At 48.9% G+C, this 18827-nt stretch overlaps 2 protein-coding genes across 3 annotated transcripts; one reads left to right on the top strand and one right to left on the bottom strand.

Moving 5' to 3' along the window:
* Positions 1–1402: 1402 nt before the first annotated feature.
* LOC120520500 (transmembrane protease serine 9-like) lies at positions 1403–12560 on the top strand. Its single transcript, XM_039742815.1, has 13 exons — positions 1403–1853; positions 2207–2372; positions 3809–4098; positions 4268–4437; positions 4523–4760; positions 4835–5000; positions 5123–5394; positions 8447–8613; positions 8711–8936; positions 9009–9174; positions 9418–9689; positions 11369–11538; positions 12066–12560. The coding sequence occupies exons 2-13, from the start codon at positions 2227–2229 to the stop codon at positions 12366–12368; spliced, it is 2586 nt and encodes an 861-aa protein (XP_039598749.1). The 5' UTR covers positions 1403–1853; positions 2207–2226; the 3' UTR covers positions 12369–12560.
* A 544-nt stretch (positions 12561–13104) lies between these two features.
* LOC120520499 (battenin-like) lies at positions 13105–18555 on the bottom strand. 2 transcript variants are annotated; one of them, XM_039742813.1, is made up of 8 exons: positions 18025–18555; positions 17410–17528; positions 17177–17229; positions 14843–14911; positions 14702–14757; positions 14538–14631; positions 14304–14444; positions 13105–13556 (listed from the first exon to the last, which is right to left on the bottom strand). In XM_039742813.1, exons 1-8 carry the CDS (start codon positions 18054–18056, stop codon positions 13434–13436), a joined length of 687 nt encoding a protein of 228 aa, XP_039598747.1. In that variant the 5' UTR covers positions 18057–18555; the 3' UTR covers positions 13105–13433. The 2 variants fall into 2 exon arrangements, with proteins under 2 accessions (XP_039598747.1, XP_039598748.1); XM_039742814.1 differs by having other exon boundaries at positions 13105–13553; positions 18025–18552.
* Between the last annotated feature and the right edge of the window lie 272 nt (positions 18556–18827).

The following is an 18827-nucleotide window of genomic DNA, read 5'->3' as shown; positions in this document are numbered from 1 at the left end:
TTCTCTGTACGCCAAGTGTTTTGCAGAAGCAGGTGCACTCTGGAGTATAACATCACCGCCAGCCTTGATCGCATCCACAGCAGTCGCTTTACCATTTCTCAAAGTCCGGATGGCCATCTTCACCTCCGCCAGGGTCGGTTCTTCATCGGACATTGGGGTCTCTGGTGCCTCGATGAGTGGTGGCTCTGCTAGTCGTCCTTGTGGCGAGTCGTGATTGTACAGTGTCTCGAAGAGCTCCTTCCAACGCTGTAACCGCTCAGTCGATGATCGTACGAAGGTGCCATCGGCTTTTCGGATGTTATCGTTTGTTGATTTGATTTTTCCACTCAGGCGTCGGAGCGTTCGATAAATCGTGTGGTACTCATGCTTTGAGGCCGCTTCTTCCAAGTCAGCCGCTACTTGGTTCCAGTAAGCCTCTCGTTCTTCCTTCATTCGGCGTCGGACGTACTTGTTGAGCTGACGATATCGCACAAAGTCGACCAGCTTTACACTTTTTCGTTCATCTACCATATCGAGGCATTCATTGCATATCCACGGCTGTGTTCGGTGGCGTGTGGGAGGACATAGTTCTTTGGCGCTTTCCATGATGGCATCCGAAACTTGTTGCTCTTCGACGTTGATGTCTTTGGATGGCACCAATGCTGCGAAATGGATAATGGATAATGGATAATTATATCCAATATATAATTGGATAATGCTATTTGAAAGCAGTACTGGTCATGCAAGTGCCTCTCTTCAGCAGTGCGACCTTCTCAGATACAATGATCGCCTCGAGTCTCAGCTTCATTGAACATTGGTTGGCGGACTAAACTGGCAAGTTCTAGCACTTGATTACCATTGCCATTGCTCTGAGGGCAGATCTTGCTCTCCTGGCCCAAGTAGTCTTCACAAGCTTGGTGAACTCATCACTGCCAAACCTGATACAATTATTCAATCCAACCCCGATGCTGTTGGATGCAGACGTGAATCTGATGAGTCCACGGCCACCATTCCATCTCTTGATATATAGTCTATAAACATCTGTTTTTGGATTGTGAAGTCCACTCATGTTCAGGAGCTTCCTGGTTTTGGTGTCCATCCTCTCAATGCTATATATGGGGACTGGAGTTGCCAGGCTGTGGATCCCTAAAATCTTCTTCTTCAAGTTGAGCTCAGACTTGAGGACAGGTGCAGTCATTGTTAGGATTCCTTTACAATCTTCTGCAACATTTTAGTGTGCTGAACATCATCGCTTTTGTCAACCCCCAGGTATTTATGAGAGTCTTCCTGGTCCAGGCTCTGCAGCCTTGTCTTTTCATTCTGCTGTTGACCAAACCAAACTTCATTGTGATGTCATCACCAAGTTCTTTGACTAATATCAATGTTTGTTCCACCACACCTGTTGTTGCCCGTTAGATGATCCCTTACATTATCACCTTCAGTGTGTCCGGTTCTGACCTCCAGTGTCTCCACAGCTGCTGGTGTGCCACCAGCACCAAGACTGTCCTCTGCCACTATTTGGGCTCAATATCACCAGTTGGCTACTGGTGACCAACTTGGTGGAAATCAGAATTCTAGAGATAACTCTGGACAGATCACTGCTACTGAGGACCTAAACACCTTGTTTTTTCCTCCTCAGGCTGACTCTGGTGGGCCGCTGGTCTGTGAGGAGTCTGGGCTCTGGTTTCAAGCTGGGGTGAGCAATTTCAGAGGAGGTTGTGGGCACACCAATCGGCCTGGCATCTTCACCTTGGTCTCTGCGTACCAGAATTGGATTACCGATAAGGTGGACAAGGCACCCTTTGTGAATCAGACCAATCCTCCGGGTCCCCAGGCCGATGAGCCGACGTGCACCGATCTCGTTGGGAAGGGAAGTGAGTAATGGCACATCTTCTGACCTTCTCTGAGGGGTCTGCTTCCTCCTCCGGTGGGCCAGCCATGTGAGCTGGTGTTATCTTTGTCATATTCAGTACCAGGGCTGCGGGCACATTAACTATCAACAGAAACTGCACATCCTGGGGTCACATTGGCCACGTCCACCCACCCAGCTAGGCTAGTGAGACTGAATTTCTTTATTTACCTTTGAACTGACATGTGGTACTACCCTGGGTGGGTTGGTCCTCTCTGTGGCCCCCTTAATTAAAACTGCCTTCTCCATTTTATGATGTCATTTGGTCTGCTCATGTCTGTAATGCTCTTCTTTGGTTTCTGCTGCTCTTTTCCACAGCCTGTGGCATCAGGATACCCATGAAGTCGGTGGGCAGCTCTCTTTCTGATCCAGGGGAGTGGCCTTGGCAGGTCGGACTGATGAAGCGCCAGTTTAGCTCAGTCAGCTGTGGGGGCATTTTGATCTCTGAGTATTGGGTGCTGACATCTGCAGGCTGTTTCCAAGAGTGAGTACCACACACATTGACCAGGGGCACCCAATGACCACTGCTGTGGGAAAAAAGTAAGTCCACCTTTGGCTGGTGGTGACCCCTCAAGTTGGTATTTTATTTTTTTTTGAGTTGCCTTTAGGGGTTGAATTGTGTGTACGCATAAAAAACTTCCAAGGTGGGGTTCAAATCAGTTCTTGACCGTTGGACATCTCAGTCTGTTTGTATAGGACTGGACCCCCCTACAGCACTTACGAGCGGATCAAACGGGAAATGTCCAGAGTGTGTTGTGTCTCTGCTGACGCTGCTGGCCATCTTCTTCAGTCAGCTAACACTGACACCATCCGGATAGAAGAGGCCCGTCGTGATGATTTGCTGTGCCACCTTGGCCACACGATGTGGATTCTTCTGCCCTTGTGGCCACCTATCACACAGCCAATCAGTGACTGAGGCTGTTCTTGATGGGGTTGTGGTAGAACGTCAGACTGGAGTTGTTGAAGAGGTCGGGTCTGTTTTAGTTGGCCAAAGAAAGCTCAGTCTCTGTTAGATCTTTTTCACCAGGTAGAGCTGTTTAGGGTCCACATCAGCTGTTTTGCTATGTAAACTCCATGGAATCTGACGTTCGGTACACACTCCACAACTTCTCCATAAATGTGGAGTGGTGGGGTTGGGTATGGGTTTGGTCTGTCCTCTTAATTCATCTGAAGTCTATGATTATCTCCTTGGTTTTGCGGCTTTTTGGTTGTTTTCTTTACACCACTCAGCCAAGTGTCGCACCTCGATCCTGTAGCCACTTTCTTCCTGTCTGACCTCAGCCCGACTATTGGGGTATCATCAGTGAGTTTAATTAGAGTATCGAGCAGGGTGCATGTGGCTGCAGTCATCGAAAAGAGAGTGAAAAGCATAGGGTTCAGTTCTGCTATGTTTGCTTGTGGTGCTCCATCTGTTGGAATGACAAATGAAATGCTTACTTTCTGGTATTTACCATGTGGTGTGGAATCTTGAAACGAGTTGTTGATGCTTGTGATACACCATCTGTTGGGATGACAAATGAAATGCATTTTTATTACTACAGAGGTTAATGATGCACCATCTGTTGGAATGAAAGAGACAGACACAGATACACAGACACATATCCTTTTAATATGGTGGACAAATTGTACGAGGGACACTCAAAACGTTTCTGTGGTTTTATATTTTCATTGGAAACGGTGAAGATGGGAGGAGTAGTAATTGGTCGTGTCTGAGAGTGTCATGTGACTGGGAAAATTGCATCAAAAAGGAAGTTGAATACGTAGAAATGAGAGGTCATTTGTTTTTGAAATTTGTAATAAATAGAGTTAAAAAATGGGCAGAAACATTTTGAACATCCCTCGTATTTATGGCGCTCTCTACTGGCCAACCTTAATCGTGTCCCATATGCCCGACTTCATTTTTTCATCTTGCCCTCACAGCTCCCTCCCAGTGAATGCTTCCGCCTGGACTGTGGCTTTCGGACTCTGGTCATTGCTTGGCCTTAACATGGATGGCAACCTGAGAGCTGTCAAAGAGGTCATCATCCATGAGAACTTCACGGACCCCACCTTGGGCAGCGACCTTGCCCTCGTGCGCTTAGAGCAGCCTGCCTACTTCACCAAGTATGTTGCACCTATTTGCCTGCCAGAGGCTGGCCACAGGTTCCAGTTTGGGACGCGCTGTTATGCCACAGGATGGGGTGCCCCCCGGACCCTCACTACATTTTCCGGCAAGTACAAATGTCCCTGTACTTAATGTTTCCCTCGGGGTTCATGGTGGGCATCTGATAAAGATGCTGAGCCAGGATCAGTGGGAGATGTGCCAGGGACCTCCCTAAATATTGCCCAGTGCCGTAAGGCGCTTTATTATAGTTACTGTATGTTGCGGTTTGTCCACAGAGCCCCTGCTCACTCCAACCGTACTACGCCAGGCAGCTGTAGACCTGATCAGCTCTGAACAGTGCGACTGCATCAATGGCCTGCCGGGGAGCGTCGAAACCAACCGGACTCGCGTCCTGCCTGGCATGATCTGTGGTGGGATGAGTGGGGGATCTGAAGGCAGCTGTGTGGTAAGTCACATGGGGGGCATAGTTTAACATCACTGTTTAAAAAAAAGGGGGGGCTCACTTTCAAAATTTGATCGGATCATCACAGGGAGATGCTGGGGGTCCGCTGGTCTGCAATGAAAATGACATGTGGTTTCTGGCTGGGGTCTCCAGCTTCAATGATGCCTGCATGAGTGCCAACAGACCCACTGTGTACACCGAAGTGACCGGGTTCTCTGACTGGATCCGTTCCAGGACGTCAGGGGTTTACTTTTCCCCGCAGTCCATCGAGCCCAAACCTGTGGAAATGGCCAACTGCAGTGACTTGACCCACCCACCCAAGTCAGGTACGCATGGAGTGAATGACCAGGAGGTCCTGACCCTGCCGCCTGGCCACTGACCGCTCTTTTCTGTTTTGCAGAGTGTGGCAGGTTGGGCCTTCCCACCCAGCGGATTGTCGGAGGGTCTTCCAGTATGTCTGGTAACTGGCCATGGCAGGTCAGTCTGCGCTTGCAAGGGCAGCACTTCTGCGGTGGCTCCCTCATTTCTGACCGCTGGGTCCTGACGGCGGCCCACTGCTTCATCGGGTACTAAACTGCCACCCCTCCACCTCGATTGCCCTACAATGTACAACAGATGCCAGGCGGAGCGACTGCCCGCTTCAGGACATCCTAAGCGTGCCGTTTTGATTTTTTTATTTGTTTTTCAGAGCCCCTGACTGGGAGAGCATGATGGTGATGGCGGGAGGCTATCGCCTGTCATTCTTCAACGGTAACGAGGTGCTGAGGAAGATCAAGCGGATCGTCATTCACGAGAGATTTGACGTAGAGCTGCTATTAAATGACATCACTCTTCTGGAGCTCGAGGCGCCTGTCCTCTTCACTCCCCACGTGCAGCCCATCTGTCTGCCATTCGAGTCCCACAAGTTTGCTGTTGGCACGTCTTGCATCATCACTGGCTGGGGTACCACCAAGGAAGGAGGTGAGGGGCCTGCTGAGGTGGGGAGCCATTCATTATGATGTGGAAGTGTCTAAGTTTCCCAGCAGTGTGTGTGTGTGTGTGTGTGTGTGTGAGTGCCCAGTGATGGACCTGTCATGTCCGGGGTGGGCTTATGTCCGGTTAGTGCCCTGATATCCTGTTATGAGATTAGGCAGGTTCTGAAAATGCATTGGCAAAGCAGCGGCACCCCACGACCGAACCACCGTGACACGCCTGGTGACTTCAGTTCACTGTGGACCAAGTGGCAAAATGACTGCAATCAAATAGAAACCACGCAAGTGCCTTCTGAATAACACAGACACAGCCTGTCACTGTCTTAGCACTTCAAGAGACTTACTTACTGTCGGCACAAACAACGTATGATGTTTCAAAAATATCTCTGACCTAAATATTACTTTGGTCTCCAGGGACACATTCAGACATACAACGGCTCAACATCCTTGACTGTAAGCCATTTATCAACCAAGAACCCCTTACTTGATGTCCTGTTCCCTACTATTGAGTGGAGCTCTCACCCTCAGCCTTAATAAACCTTGCAGCACAGAGCGTATGGCAAACCTTCTTACTGCTTCAGATGCCCTTATACTGTATCTACCTTATTACATGAGTCACTCCAGATATAAACACAAAGTATAAAAAGCTAATAGCAACGTCGTATTTATTACCTGAATGATAATACCAAATAGAACAAAGAATAATAGAAAAAAGACGGATAGTAAAGTCATTTAGAAAAATACAAGACGTCCAAGATGAATGTCCCAGGCCTGCGTTGATTTAGCAATCGATATTCATGAAATGCTTTAGCTGACAATCAGATGAAAACACTCGCACATTGCAGGTGCCATCTAACTGGCGTCACACACTCTTGATGTCACACTCGCCCTCTTCTGACATCACTCTGTCTTCTCCTCTTGACGTCACTCTCGTCCTCTTCTGATGTCACTCTGTCTTCTCCTCTTGACGTCACTCTCGTCCTCTTCTGACGTCACTCTCTTCTCCTCTTGATGTCACACTCGCCCTCTTCTGACATCACTCTGTCTTTTCCTCTTGACGTCACACTTGTCCTCTTCTGATGTCACTCTGTCTTCTCCTCTTGACGTCACTCTCGTCCTCTTCTGACTTCACTCCCTTCTCGTTGTGTAGTCCATCATATTTATTTTAAAATTCCGCAGGAGTTCCATAACACGTGATTGTTACATGCACCTGATTGGCTGGCTGGCTGTCAATAAGAGGGATGAATTTGCTCAAACTCTATAATCTGTCCGTTTCCCAAACAATATCATTTTTTGACGTTTTAAAAACCTTCCTGTCCCAAGCTGTAAACTGGATTGTCAATTTCTCGTCCCACGGCATCTCCTTCTGTTGGAAATCGAGACAGCTTGAAGCATCGGCATGTCTTCCCTTCCCATGCTGTAAGCCCATTTAGTCCTGTAGGTGCCACTGATCACCAGTACAACTGAGGAAGGCGGGGTGCTTTGATGTTAAAACTGCCCATGCAAGTGTCCTGTATTTAAATTCATCTTGTTTGGCTTGAGCAACATATAATGGAAATGCAGACATAACATTGCAGAGTTTGCACACCAGAACAACATGAAGGGGTGGACATCCTTTTTTCCATGTGACACATCCATGTAATAAGTTTATATGTTTAATATGTCACTGTGCTCTATACAAAAATATTTAATAAATCTACTTTTCTTTCTACTCACAAGTACAGCTAACACAAAGCCAGATTTAGCACACAGGAGTTCACCGTATAAGAACTGCTAGGCAAGCATTAGACGACAAGACAGTTAGGGACAACTGCGAAATGGGCAGTCAGACCGATGACCATTGTACGCTATTTCTGTGTATCAAACTCTATCCTCTTTCCATTGCCCGGCACACCTTTGATGCTGACGGACGGATGGGAGATAACGTCATCCGATCTGGAAAATCCTTCCAACACAGAGACAAAAATGGCAGACTCTACACATCGGGCCCCCACTCCCGAAAGTCTTGTCATGGCTTCCTTCGTCTGTTAGGCCACGTAATCCGTCATTAAATAAAGTGAAGTTATTTATCCTATGTGATTTCTTACTTCCGTATCAGTAAGGAAGGGGTATCACCTTTTTATATCATATCTGTATAGTTTCGGGTTATGTAACACGCCGCGATTACAAAAGAACTCATTCCAACAAGGGAGCTAGCGCCCCCTGCTGGATACAATCCGCAGTTCATCTTTGTTCATTTAGATTATGAGAATGAAGACACCATGTCAATTTGATGCGTCATTGGTTCACGTATGTCACCTTCATCTTGTAGGCCCTGCTTGCACAAAGATCCACCATTTGCCTGTTGAAATTTGTTGAAACAGTCCACAGCTTTCCTGGGGTGCACTTACTTTTTCACACAATGGAGACAGGTTTAGAAACTGGATGGATGGCCATAAAGACTCCATTTGAGACTCCAGGAGGTAAAGCTATGGACCACTAAGCTCAGAGAAAACCTGCGGGATGCAGGAATTCCACAGAATCGGGCTCCATGTAGTCCAAGTTGGGGATATCGATGTCTGGATGATTGGATGGTAAATCGATGAGAGTCTGAGCGCTAACAGGACCACCGTTCAACAATAAAGCAGAAGAACGCTGCGCTGTGGCCGGGTGTGTCCATCAGGGTGACCAAAGGTTGCGATGATCTCTAAACAAGTTGAACCTTCTAGAAGTTGAGGTTGTAGGATCAAAGTGTACGATGGTGGATTGGGGGATGACCTGAGAAGCCCCCATCGCACCTGTTATATCTGTAGGCAAATAATATTGAACTCATAAAAAGGAAGAAGACGGAGAGAGGTTCAAAGTGATAACAGGTCCTTTTACTAAGATTGTTACACCATATTATTATTATTATTATTATTATCTACTTCCTAACAGCTCCCCAATACCCATAATTCCTTATTACTACGGAATCCCCAATACTTCAGACTTGCAACCCCTTTAACTTGAGGTGGTAAACATGTCCGACTGCCCGCTCATGGCTGCTGTTTGGTTCCTTCTAGCACTGAGTCTTCCGGATGACCTCCAGGTCGGCACCGTGAAGCTCCTGAGTCTGGCCGAGTGCAGCTGCCTGTACAGAATTCCCAAGCTGACGAGCCCCCTGATTTTCCATCTGCGTGCTGGGATGCTGTGTGCGGGATACGCCAAAGGAGGAGTGGACTCCTGCCAGGTGTGGTGGGCACTGCCCAGCTCTCAAACATTCAGCCCGGCTCTCTTGTCAGGAGTTAGCCCTTGTTATAGCAGCACCCCTCCATTTGTCTCCACAGGGTGACTCTGGGGGTCCTCTGGTCTGTCAGGAGGATGGCGTCTGGTTTCAGGCTGGCATCACCAGTTTTGGCGATGGCTGTGCGCAGGTGTACCGGCCAGGCATCTACACGGACGTCCGGCTCTACAACAGCTGGATTGCGAGGCACGTGCAGGGGGCCTACTTCACAGAGAAGACTTCCCACCCGCCCGAAATGCCAGATAACTACATCTGCAACAACACCCAAGGTGAGCTCCGCTGTTCTGTGTCCCGTCGGTCTGGCAGTCTGGGGTGACACCATGGCCTTGTCTCCCTCATAGCCTGCTGGAAGCCGAAAGTCTCCTCCATGAGGATCGTCGGTGGTACGGCAGCTGAGGCGGGGGCCTGGCCGTGGCAGGTCAGTCTACGGGTCAACGGCAGCCATGTGTGTGGAGGATCGGTCATCTCCAACTACTACGTGCTGACAGCAGCTCACTGCTGTGATATGTAAGTGCTAAAATGTGGGATGACCCTCACGGGGGTCGGTGGGAGACGTGTGTGAATAGTCCGCCTCAGAATCTATGGGATGGGAACTTGCCTGGACCTCAAACTTGAGGCTGGTCAGTTTTCAAGATGGAGGAATCTGGGCCGGGTTGAGAGGAAGGATCGGCTGGTCCACGAGCAGCTTTGAGTGGTCAGCAGGTCAGTGGACGGTCAGTATCACCGGACCCTCTGTTTCTCGTGTTGCAGTTCACAGGATCCCTCACACTGGAGGGCTTATTTTGGGCAGTTGAGGCAGGAGCACATCGAGCCCACCATGTTCTACACGGACGTGGCCGAGATCAGCCTTCACCCTCAATACGACAGTAAGACCATCGACAATGACGTGTGCCTCCTGAAAATGGCCACGGTGGTCGCATTCACAGAGAACGTCATGCCCATCTGTCTACCTGAGTCTGCCGTCCACATCCCCACTGGTACCAGCTGCTGGGCAACAGGCTGGGGAGCCGTCGCCGATGGAGGTAGGATGATAACCAGTTACTTTATAATACAAGGGAGTCCAGCGCCGGTCCTGGTGGGCCGCAGTGGCTGCAGGTTTTCATTCTCCCCCTTTTCCTAATCAGTTTTTGTTGCTAATTAACTCCTTTATCATTCCTTTTAATTGCCCCGTTTTTAAGGATTCAGTCCTCTGAATTGATTTATTTCTTCATTAAATGGCAGCCAATCAGAAATGAGATGTGAGACGAGCCAACAGATGACCAGCTAAACTGGGATTTCAAACTCCAACCAGTTTGTTAATTCTTGCTGTCCATTAAAGTCATTATTAAATATCAGGACGTGTTGCTGCTCTCATTCTGTTTTATTCCAAGACCACCATAAAGATGTTTTGGTGAACTGAGCAGACCAACCTGACCGAGACCCTGACCTTTCTTTATTTTCAGGTGATCTGCTCGTTTTGTGTCTCCTTATTGTTTGGCTGCTCATTAATGAAAAAGAAACAACTAAGGGGGTCCGAGTCACGTCAAGTAAAACGAAGGCAAAACAGCAGCAGAAACGGCTCACTAGTTAAGAAGATGGTTAGAATGAAAACCTGCAGCCACTGCGGCCCACCACGACCAGAGCTGGACACCCCTGAAGGACAAGCTGGTCAGTTAGCATATGACTGATTACCTGAGCGGTGGCCATGTGCCCAGCCTGTGATTCTCAGGACCACTGGTGCCATTAAGCTCACTAACCCTTGATGGTCAAGCTGATGGAGATCATCATGTTCAGTTCTGAGTGGACCTCGGTGGTCTCCTTAGGTCATCACTGGATGTATGGTGCTGAGGTCATCATTACCACCACTTGGTGGACGTTTGGGGTACAGACTGAGGTCATTATAAGCAGACCTTTGTGGTTGTCCATTTTGGGTGGTCGTTGAGGTCAATAGTTATAGCTTTGCAGTGTCCTCTATGGCCAGTCTGCATCTGTAAGTGCAGCCTCTACTGGGACATTTGGGGTCATCCCTTTTTGAGGTGTCAGTAGATCTAGTTTTTGGTCTTGACTTGTATGGTCAGCGTCAACACCCAAGAGCCAGGAGGCCACCACGGGTGACCTAATCTGGAACTCAGTGGTCATCCATTTCTGTTGGTCATTGAAGTCACTTCTGGGAGCTCTGCAGTGATCTCTGTGGTCAATCGAAATGTTTACATGGAAGCGAGACCACCGAGTGCAGCTTCTCTAGGACCACTATGGTCATCCACTTTCAGGAGTCACTGTAGTCAATAATTACAGCTTTGTGTTGACCCCTATGGTCAGTCTGTCTGCCAATGAAGCAGCTGTTTGTGACCCTCTATGCTAGGACTGTGTGCCCCCTTTACCAGGGAGATCACTAAGGGAGACTTTATCTGGACATTTGTGGTCATCAGTTTTGAGCGTTCATTGAGAACACTAGTTATATCTTTGTGGAGACCCCTGTGCTCAGTCTGTTTGTTTTCTGATGCCAGTTTATCTCTAGAGCTTTTGTGGCCATCACTTTGAGCAGTGATTGTGGTCGTTCAGTTTGCTTCTGTGCCAGCGAGGCCACTGTGCCCATGTATGACTAAACTGATTGTCGGCCGCTTTGTGGGCATCTCTCTGACCAGCCTGTAGCTTTGTATGACTCCATGTGGTCACTTATGGTGGCTCCCTACTGACTCTCATTTTATCTGCCCATGTGCAGTGCCCTTGGGTGGCATGAAGGTTCTACAGCAGGTGCAGCTGCCGGTTATCGACTCCAAACGGTGTGACTGCTTGTACCACAAGAAGAGTCCCATCGATGCTACCGAAGAGATCATCACGAAGAACATGCTGTGCGCCGGATACCAGCGGGGAGGCAGAGACGCCTGCACGGTATGTCGAGTTGGTAGGCATTTAGAATAGAGAGGGTGGCACAGTGGTGGGTTCAGGTAGCTGCCTGGTCAGCAGCTCTCTGGAATGGGCATGTTCTCCAGATGTTTCCTCTTCTGGCTTCTTTCCCCATCCCAAAGATGTGCAGGATGGCTGCTCTAAAGTGACCATGAGGACAGGCTTGAAAGTAAATAGTTGTCTAGGGTAAGTTCCTGCCCTGTGCCCAGTGCTCCCAGTACAGACTGCTCTATTACATCAATCCTGTACTGGAAACATTGGGTTTGGAAAATGCTCCTGGGTCCCTCTAGTGGCTGTGCTTAGTCCTGCCCCTTTACTGTGACATGCGGGATGGGAAGCCTTCATGTAATCAAGGGTTACGTTATATGGCAGGCATTAGAGATCTGACTCCGCCCACATCAGTCCCCGCCCCATCTCACATCCAGCACTCAGGCACCTTCTCCTTCGCTGTGACCAATCACAGCTGGCCCTGTTCCCCCCCAACCTCTGACGATTCTCTGTCTCCTTTGCAGGGGGACTCTGGGGGTCCGCTCGCATGCCAGATGGACGGTGTCTGGATCTTGGCTGGGGTAGTGAGTTGGGGAGAAGGCTGCGGCCTCCGCAACCGTCCGGGGGTCTATGCGAAGGTCTCCGTGTACCAGGAGTGGATCCAGAGCCAGACGTCTGAGGCCAGCTTTGTCCGCGTCGGGCAGTCGGCCGCCCAAGAAGAGGAGATTGTGAACTGCAGCCAGATGCAAGACTCGGCGGAGCGGACGGTGACATCGTCTCTGGTGGTCACCGTCCTCGTACTGCTGCTAAAATGCTGCTGCCTGTGAACCTTCAGGGTGGGCCGTGGTGCCAGGCTGTGCCTACTTTCAGCTTCTCAGACAGTGGCATGGTGTGATGTGCCCACCCAACGTCATGAGTGTAGTCGGTCAGCAATGCGAGGTGTAGCAAATTTATTAGAACTAAAATTATGGGATGTGAAGCAGTGTGCAAACTTCCTCATGGTAATCAGGGACACGGAAATCTTACTCTGGTGCAATGGAATCCACCTTAATAAAAGGATAAGTGTCTGCCTGTGGCTGTGTGTCTGTCATTCCAACAGATGGCTCATCACAAACATTAATAATTATAATTCTTTACATTTATATACTGTACTGTAGCGCTTATTCTCACTACTCAAAGCGCTCCACGCAGGGAGGCCTGGGACGTGAACCCACGATCTTGTTTAGCACTGCTTCTACCAATCCCATGCCAAAGGCATATAACAGAGACATACGCGTGGCATTTGTCATTCCAGCAGATGGCGCATCACAAACATTTGTAGCAACGCATCTTTTCACTAAAACTGTTTGTGATGTGCCATCTGTTGGAACGACAAAGACAAATGCAATGCATTTATTACTATATGCATTACAAAATACATTCCAATAGACGTTGATGCTGAGGTCTACGTTGATTACTTAGATTTCTGACCCATCTTAGGTGGGTGGCACAGCTGGCATACACGAAAGCAGCAATGGAGATTTAAATGATTTAGGATATGCACCCAAAAGAAGAAAATTCCTAAAGTGCGTTAAAGGAAATTTTTATTTGTCACAGAAATAAAATGGCACAATGCCAACCTCCACCCTCAGTCTGCTGAGGAGACCTGCAGACGCTTTGCCCTCTCCTCGCGGCGCCCCCTGCAGGTATTTAATCTCCCACCCTGCTCTCTGGCATGAGGAGATTCTGAGGGGCAGTGCCTGGGGGAACGAAGCTTTAGAAATGCAAGATGTGGACGACAGGGAGATTTCACCTTAAAACGGTTCCCAGTCCTGCCTCTGTTCCCACCATCACTCCAGTTTCGTGGAGTGACCCACGCAGCCTCGGCGATCACAACTTGTGTTTTCCCATCATCAAGGCAGCTGGCACAGGTAATTATGCACTGGAATGGAGATGGCGCCCGACAGTGCAATGCCCAGTGTGTCCGCCACGCTCGCCGCTCCCATTGCAAACTCTCGCCAATCCTTTGTGCTCTGCTAGGAGGAAAGTGAAGCCAAATTAAACCCAATAATAAAAATGGATGAAAACCAATGAAGAGTCTCTCGCGTGAACTCTACGCAGAACCCAGAGCTGTTGATTAGCATTGTTTAGGCCAAGAAACAAATCTGCCCTCGCCCAGCTCTTCACAGAAAGCCCAATTACATGGCAAAGGCAGCTCGCACCTCCAACTCGTGAAATGGCACCGAGCTGAAGTCGCGTGGCGTAACGGTGTGTGTAGTTGATTTGACCTATGCAAAGTGCCTCACCGTTAGCAGATGTTGCCGATGTCCTTTTTTTGTGAGTCATGGCGCGTGACTGTCTGCCAATGTGTGTTGCCTCACCGCCACTTACCGTGAAAGAAACCCAAAGCCCGACCACGTGGCCCAGGTAGCTGACAAGTCCAGTTCGTTGACTGTGTTACGTGTGTCACGACATCAGCTCTCGATTAAGACCCAGATTAAGGCTCAAGGTGCAGGAAGTTTTGTGTGGCTGACAGACAATCCCTAATTTTACTGCCATCTGGACCTCCCCACATATCCCACCTTCTAGTTTCTTCTTGCATGTTCTCACTGACAGTACTCAACCGGGTGGGAGTTCTAATTCCAGGACTTCCAGAAAATCAATTGTGAATTCTCAGCAAAGAAGAACTGGGCCCATCCCGCTCTCTACTTCCCACTCGCCACACCTGGCATGGTTAGTGTCGTTAATGTCCACCAGGATAGCAGAAAACGCGTCCCTCTCACCTCTTGGCTGATGTTGTTGAAGGTGTTCACGTAGCCAGCACCTCCCAGGAGACCTTCGTAGAAGATAATGATGAAGACGATGTAGACGCTGGGGATGAACTGATAGTACACAGCGAGCAGCAGGAAGAACATGTTGACACACTGCAAGAGAGGAGGGAGAGAAGAGAGAGAACGGTCAACAGGTCAGCAAAGATGGACCCCAGCCACTCAGTCCATACATCTGTGCGAACAAACCTGCAGAAGAGCCAGCAGCCAGATTCGTCTAATCTGCACGCACATCAGCGACGATCTCGACACAAAGACTCCCGCCTGATAGAGCGTCTGATACCTGCGATAAAGAGAGGGTGAGCACGCAGGCCGACGCGGAAGAGGAGGGCAGCGTGTGGGCAGAGACTCACCATCTGTACTGCTCTGAATGCCTCAGTGGCGCGTGGGGAAAATACAGGAGCTCAAACTGCAAGAGCAAAAAATGACAAGTGAGGCCGCCTGGAGACGCCTACGGACCGCCGGACCGTCAAGTGTGCATTCACGTCACTTACCAGGCCCTGATTGATGAAGTACTCGGCAAAATAGACGACAGCCAGGGGAACCATGAACTTCAGCAGGCCCTGTGGAAGACAAGCCGGGCTCAGTGGGCATAGAGAGCCAAGAGAGGCAGGCAGAAGTCAGGGCAGAGGAAGGTGTGGGCGACAAACAGCCGATGGGGTGCGAGGAATGAACAAACTATGACAACAGCACTTTACAAGTAAGCTGAAAATTAGTGGAAAACGTGTGAACACAACTTACGTGTAAGACGCGAGCGATCACAGAACATGAAGCGGGACGCGGGACTTTCAGTCACTGCATTTGTGACTTACAGGTGACGTACTGTTTCTGTGTGACAATGAGTGGGCCTCAAAGTGACACACGGTCCAGCTTCACTGGTGACACAGTGTTGGGCTCGCCCCCCCGACACTCTACGTTGGATTAAAAGGGTTTGGCTGTGCATGTAGGTATGGGTGTGTACGCCGCTCAGACGGAACGCTTAAAATCACACATTGGATCTCGATGAACGAAACATTCAAGTGGAAAATCTTTACTGACGAATACGGAGGATTTCAAACTTGTATTAACGTAATCTCCATCAGATTAAAAGGGAACCTGTTGTACTCAATAGCTGTTAGACTGCCATGATGAGGTGTTCCCTTCCTTTATTTTGAGCAGTGTGTATATATATATATATAAACTGCTCAAAAAGTAAAGGACCCCTTTGTAAACCCATCAGATCTCAATGGGAAAAAATCCTGCTGTCTATCTCTACTGCTATGGACTGATATGGTGATGTGTGAGGAACGAAAGGATGGAAATGAAGATGTTCAAACAACAGAGGGACACCCTGAAAATCAAAGGGAAACAATGATGCTGAGGCAGGCAGGCGAGTCCATTGTTTGAATGCCCCCATGCCTGACAATGTCCTAATGAGATGACGGATGGTGTCCTGGGGGATCTCGTCCCAGATCTGGACCAGGACATCACTGAGCTCCTGGACAGGCTGAGGTGTCGGATGGACTGAAACTTAATGTCCCACCCAGAAGTATTCTATTGGATTGAGGTCATGGGGGGAGTGGGGATTGATGGGGGGTGGGCAGTCAATGGTATCAATTCCTTCATCCTTTCGACACATGAGGCCAGATGGGCATTGTCGTGCATCAATGGGTCCAATGATTTCATCCCGATCCCTTATGGGAGTCAAGGTGTCCACCATTGTCTGGCCTATAGAGGTCTGGGTGTCCCTCCATGGATGTGCCTCCCCAGATACACCATCACTGGCCCCCTCGAAACCAGTCATGCTGGACGATGTCACAGGCAGCATAACGTTCTCCACGGCTTCTCCAGACCCTTTCACGTCTGTCACATGTGCTCAGGGTGAACCTGCTCTCATCTGTGAAAAACACAGGGCGCCCGCTAGTGCTGGACCTGCCAATTCTGGTATTCAATGGCAAATACCAATCGAGCTCCATGGTGCCCACTAGAAGACATCGAGCCCTCAGGCCAGCCTTCATGAAGTCTGTTTTTGATTGTTTGGTCAGAGACATTCACACCAGTGGCCGACCTGCCTGCTGGAGGTCATTTTGCCAGTGCTCATTCTGTTCCTCCTTGCCCAAAGGAGCAGATAACAGTGGGTCCTACTGATGGGTTAAGGCCCATCTACAAGGGGCCCTGTCCAGCTCTCCTAGAGTTACTGCCTGTCTGTCTCCTGGAATCTCCTCTATGCCCTTGAGACTGTGCTGGGAGACACAGCAGACCTTCTGGCAATGCCATCCTGGAAAAGTTGGACTACCTGTGCCACCACTGTAGGTCCAGGTATAGCCTCATGCAACCAGTAGTGACACTGACTGTAGCCAAATGCAAAACGAGTGACAAAACAGATCAGGGACAAATGCCAGTGGCCTCCCTCCACCTGTTAAACCATTCACTCCTGTTTTGGGGTCATCTCATTGTTGCCCCTCTTAGTGCCCTGATGAACAAGCTCCTCTGCTACTTAACTGACCACATCAATAGCCCAGTAGTTTCATGGACTTGATGCTATACTCGGATTAAAAAGGGGTCCTTTCATTTTTTTGAGGGTGTGTTTGTGTGTGTCCTGTGGTGGGTTGGCACCCTGCCCGGGATTGGTTCCTGCCTTGTGCCCAGTGTTGGCTGGGATTGGCTCCAGCAGACCCCCGTGACCCTGTGTTTCGGATTCAGCGGGTTGGACAATGGATGGATGGATATTTATTATTTGTTAAAAACAAAAAGTTATACTGGTGCCAACCAAAATGTGAAGAGTTTATACTAATCCCGTGATGTGGGTTTTTGCCCCTACTGCCCGCTCCTGTCCAGGATCTACTTACCCTAATGATAGACAGTTTCTCAGTGAAGCTCAGGTCAACAGCCTCTCTGACGTCTGAAAAGAAATTCAGATCACCAGGTTACTCCCTCAAATCCCATAAACATCTGCATTGTTCACGATTTCTTTCTGCTCTCCTTCTCCATTAAAAATGAGGGTACTGACTGGTAAATTAAGAAATGCCACCTCGTGAAAAGCCCTCCCCGCATTTAGTTCTGGTTTGTTTGCCCGTCTCACCATTGTTGGGTTCCTCATCTTCCAGAAGAGGACGCCTGACTTCGGAGGATATGAAATGGCCGTCGGCCTTCCTCTTCCACTGCGGCAGAGAAGGTGGGTGCACCAGAAGACAAAAATAGCTGCCATGGATAAAAAAAGTGAGACAATTGAGACATTGAGTGATAAAATTTCACCAGCTAAATTACGGCCCCCCAGGGTTAAGCCTGGTCACTTCATGTGTAATAGAAATGGGAGTCTTCCCAGCTGCCATCTCACATCATTTTCTGCCACACCGACTGCCTTCATGTCCTCCTTCACCACATCCACAAGCCTCCTCTCTGGCCTTCCTCTTTCCCGGTAGTTCCATCCTCCTCATTCTTTATCCCGATATCCCCCTCATCTCACTCTCGCCTCTGTCTCCCAACTGTCATACCCGTGCTGTCCCTCTCATTTCCTCATCCCTAGTCCTGCCTACCCTCATCATTCAACTCCGCCACTTCCAGCTCAGCCTAAATCCCCTACGACATTTGTTTTGGCACATGGGCGCCTTTCATTTCAGCTTTTTCCGGGGATATAATTGCAAGGATTCTCTGGGTGGGCAGAATCAAAAAAAAAAAAAAAAAGGGGGGGGCTCACCTGGCCATCATAAGAGCAGGAACAATGAGCATCACCAGTAAGGTGTCCCGGGGTGACAAGCCTCCCTGTGTTAAGGCAGAGTAAGAGAGGGCCCCAAAAATTCCAGCACCTCCAGTTCCTGAAGACCAGGCGCCAATCACGGAGCTGAAAAGAAATCCAGTAGGTGAGAAAACAAACTTTAGGGCATAAATAGCCACATGGAACACTTTTCCGATTCGAGATATGCAGGTAAAATTTGGGATTCGAATGACGTAAAATGTGAGGAGTACGGGATACTCATACAATATAACACAGTTTTCTATTCGCTTGTGTGAGTTCTCACTGAAACACAGAAATAAAACAAAAGAAAATCAACCACATGGCATGAAAATTTACTGTGATTTGGTTTTTCGTTAGGAAGCCACACCCCCCCCGGTGGCGTTTGAAAGGTCACTGCAGAAGCCTTAGAAGCACTGAGGTGGCACACAGATGTGGCTTTCTTTTCAAATAAACTGCTCAAAAAAATTACAGGAACACTTTGAAAACACATCAGATCTCAATGGTAAAATGAAATCCTCCTGGATATCTATACTGATATAGACTGGGTAATGTGTTAGGAACGAAAGGATGCCACATCGTTTGATGGAAATGAAAATGATCAACCTACAGAGCCCTGAATTCAAAGACGCCCCAAAAATCAGAGTGAAAAAATGATGTGGCAGGCTAGTCCATTTTGCCCAAATTGTACGCAGCACTTTGTATGGCCCCTGTGTTCTTGTATACATGCCTGACAACATCGGTGCATGCTTCTAATGAGATGACAG

This window comes from Polypterus senegalus, unplaced genomic scaffold (genome assembly GCF_016835505.1).
Source record: "Polypterus senegalus isolate Bchr_013 unplaced genomic scaffold, ASM1683550v1 scaffold_3820, whole genome shotgun sequence".
Taxonomy (NCBI): domain Eukaryota; kingdom Metazoa; phylum Chordata; class Cladistia; order Polypteriformes; family Polypteridae; genus Polypterus; species Polypterus senegalus.
Note: the sequence above shows the minus strand (reverse complement) of the source record. Positions and strands in the feature narration are given on the sequence as shown.

What these genes read in the sequence shown, in the direction of transcription:
- LOC120520500 (XM_039742815.1), top strand. Translation starts at nt 2,227, where the DNA reads ATGAAGTCGGTGGGCAGCTCTCTTTCTGATCCAGGGGAGTGGCCTTGG. An exon ending in GACCCTCACTACATTTTCCG is followed by an intron (nt 4,099 to 4,267) that starts GCAAGTACAAAT and finishes GTTTGTCCACAG; the next exon opens with AGCCCCTGCTCACTCCAACC. An exon ending in CATCTGCAACAACACCCAAG is followed by an intron (nt 8,937 to 9,008) that starts GTGAGCTCCGCT and finishes TCTCCCTCATAG; the next exon opens with CCTGCTGGAAGCCGAAAGTC.
- LOC120520499 (XM_039742813.1), bottom strand. Translation starts at nt 18,056, where the DNA reads ATGCTCATTGTTCCTGCTCTTATGATGGCCAG. An exon ending in AGAAACTGTCTATCATTAGG is followed by an intron (nt 14,912 to 17,176) that starts GTAAGTAGATCC and finishes TGTCTTCCACAG; the next exon opens with GGCCTGCTGAAGTTCATGGT. An exon ending in TCAACAACATCAGCCAAGAG is followed by an intron (nt 13,557 to 14,303) that starts GTGAGAGGGACG and finishes CTTTCCTCCTAG; the next exon opens with CAGAGCACAAAGGATTGGCG.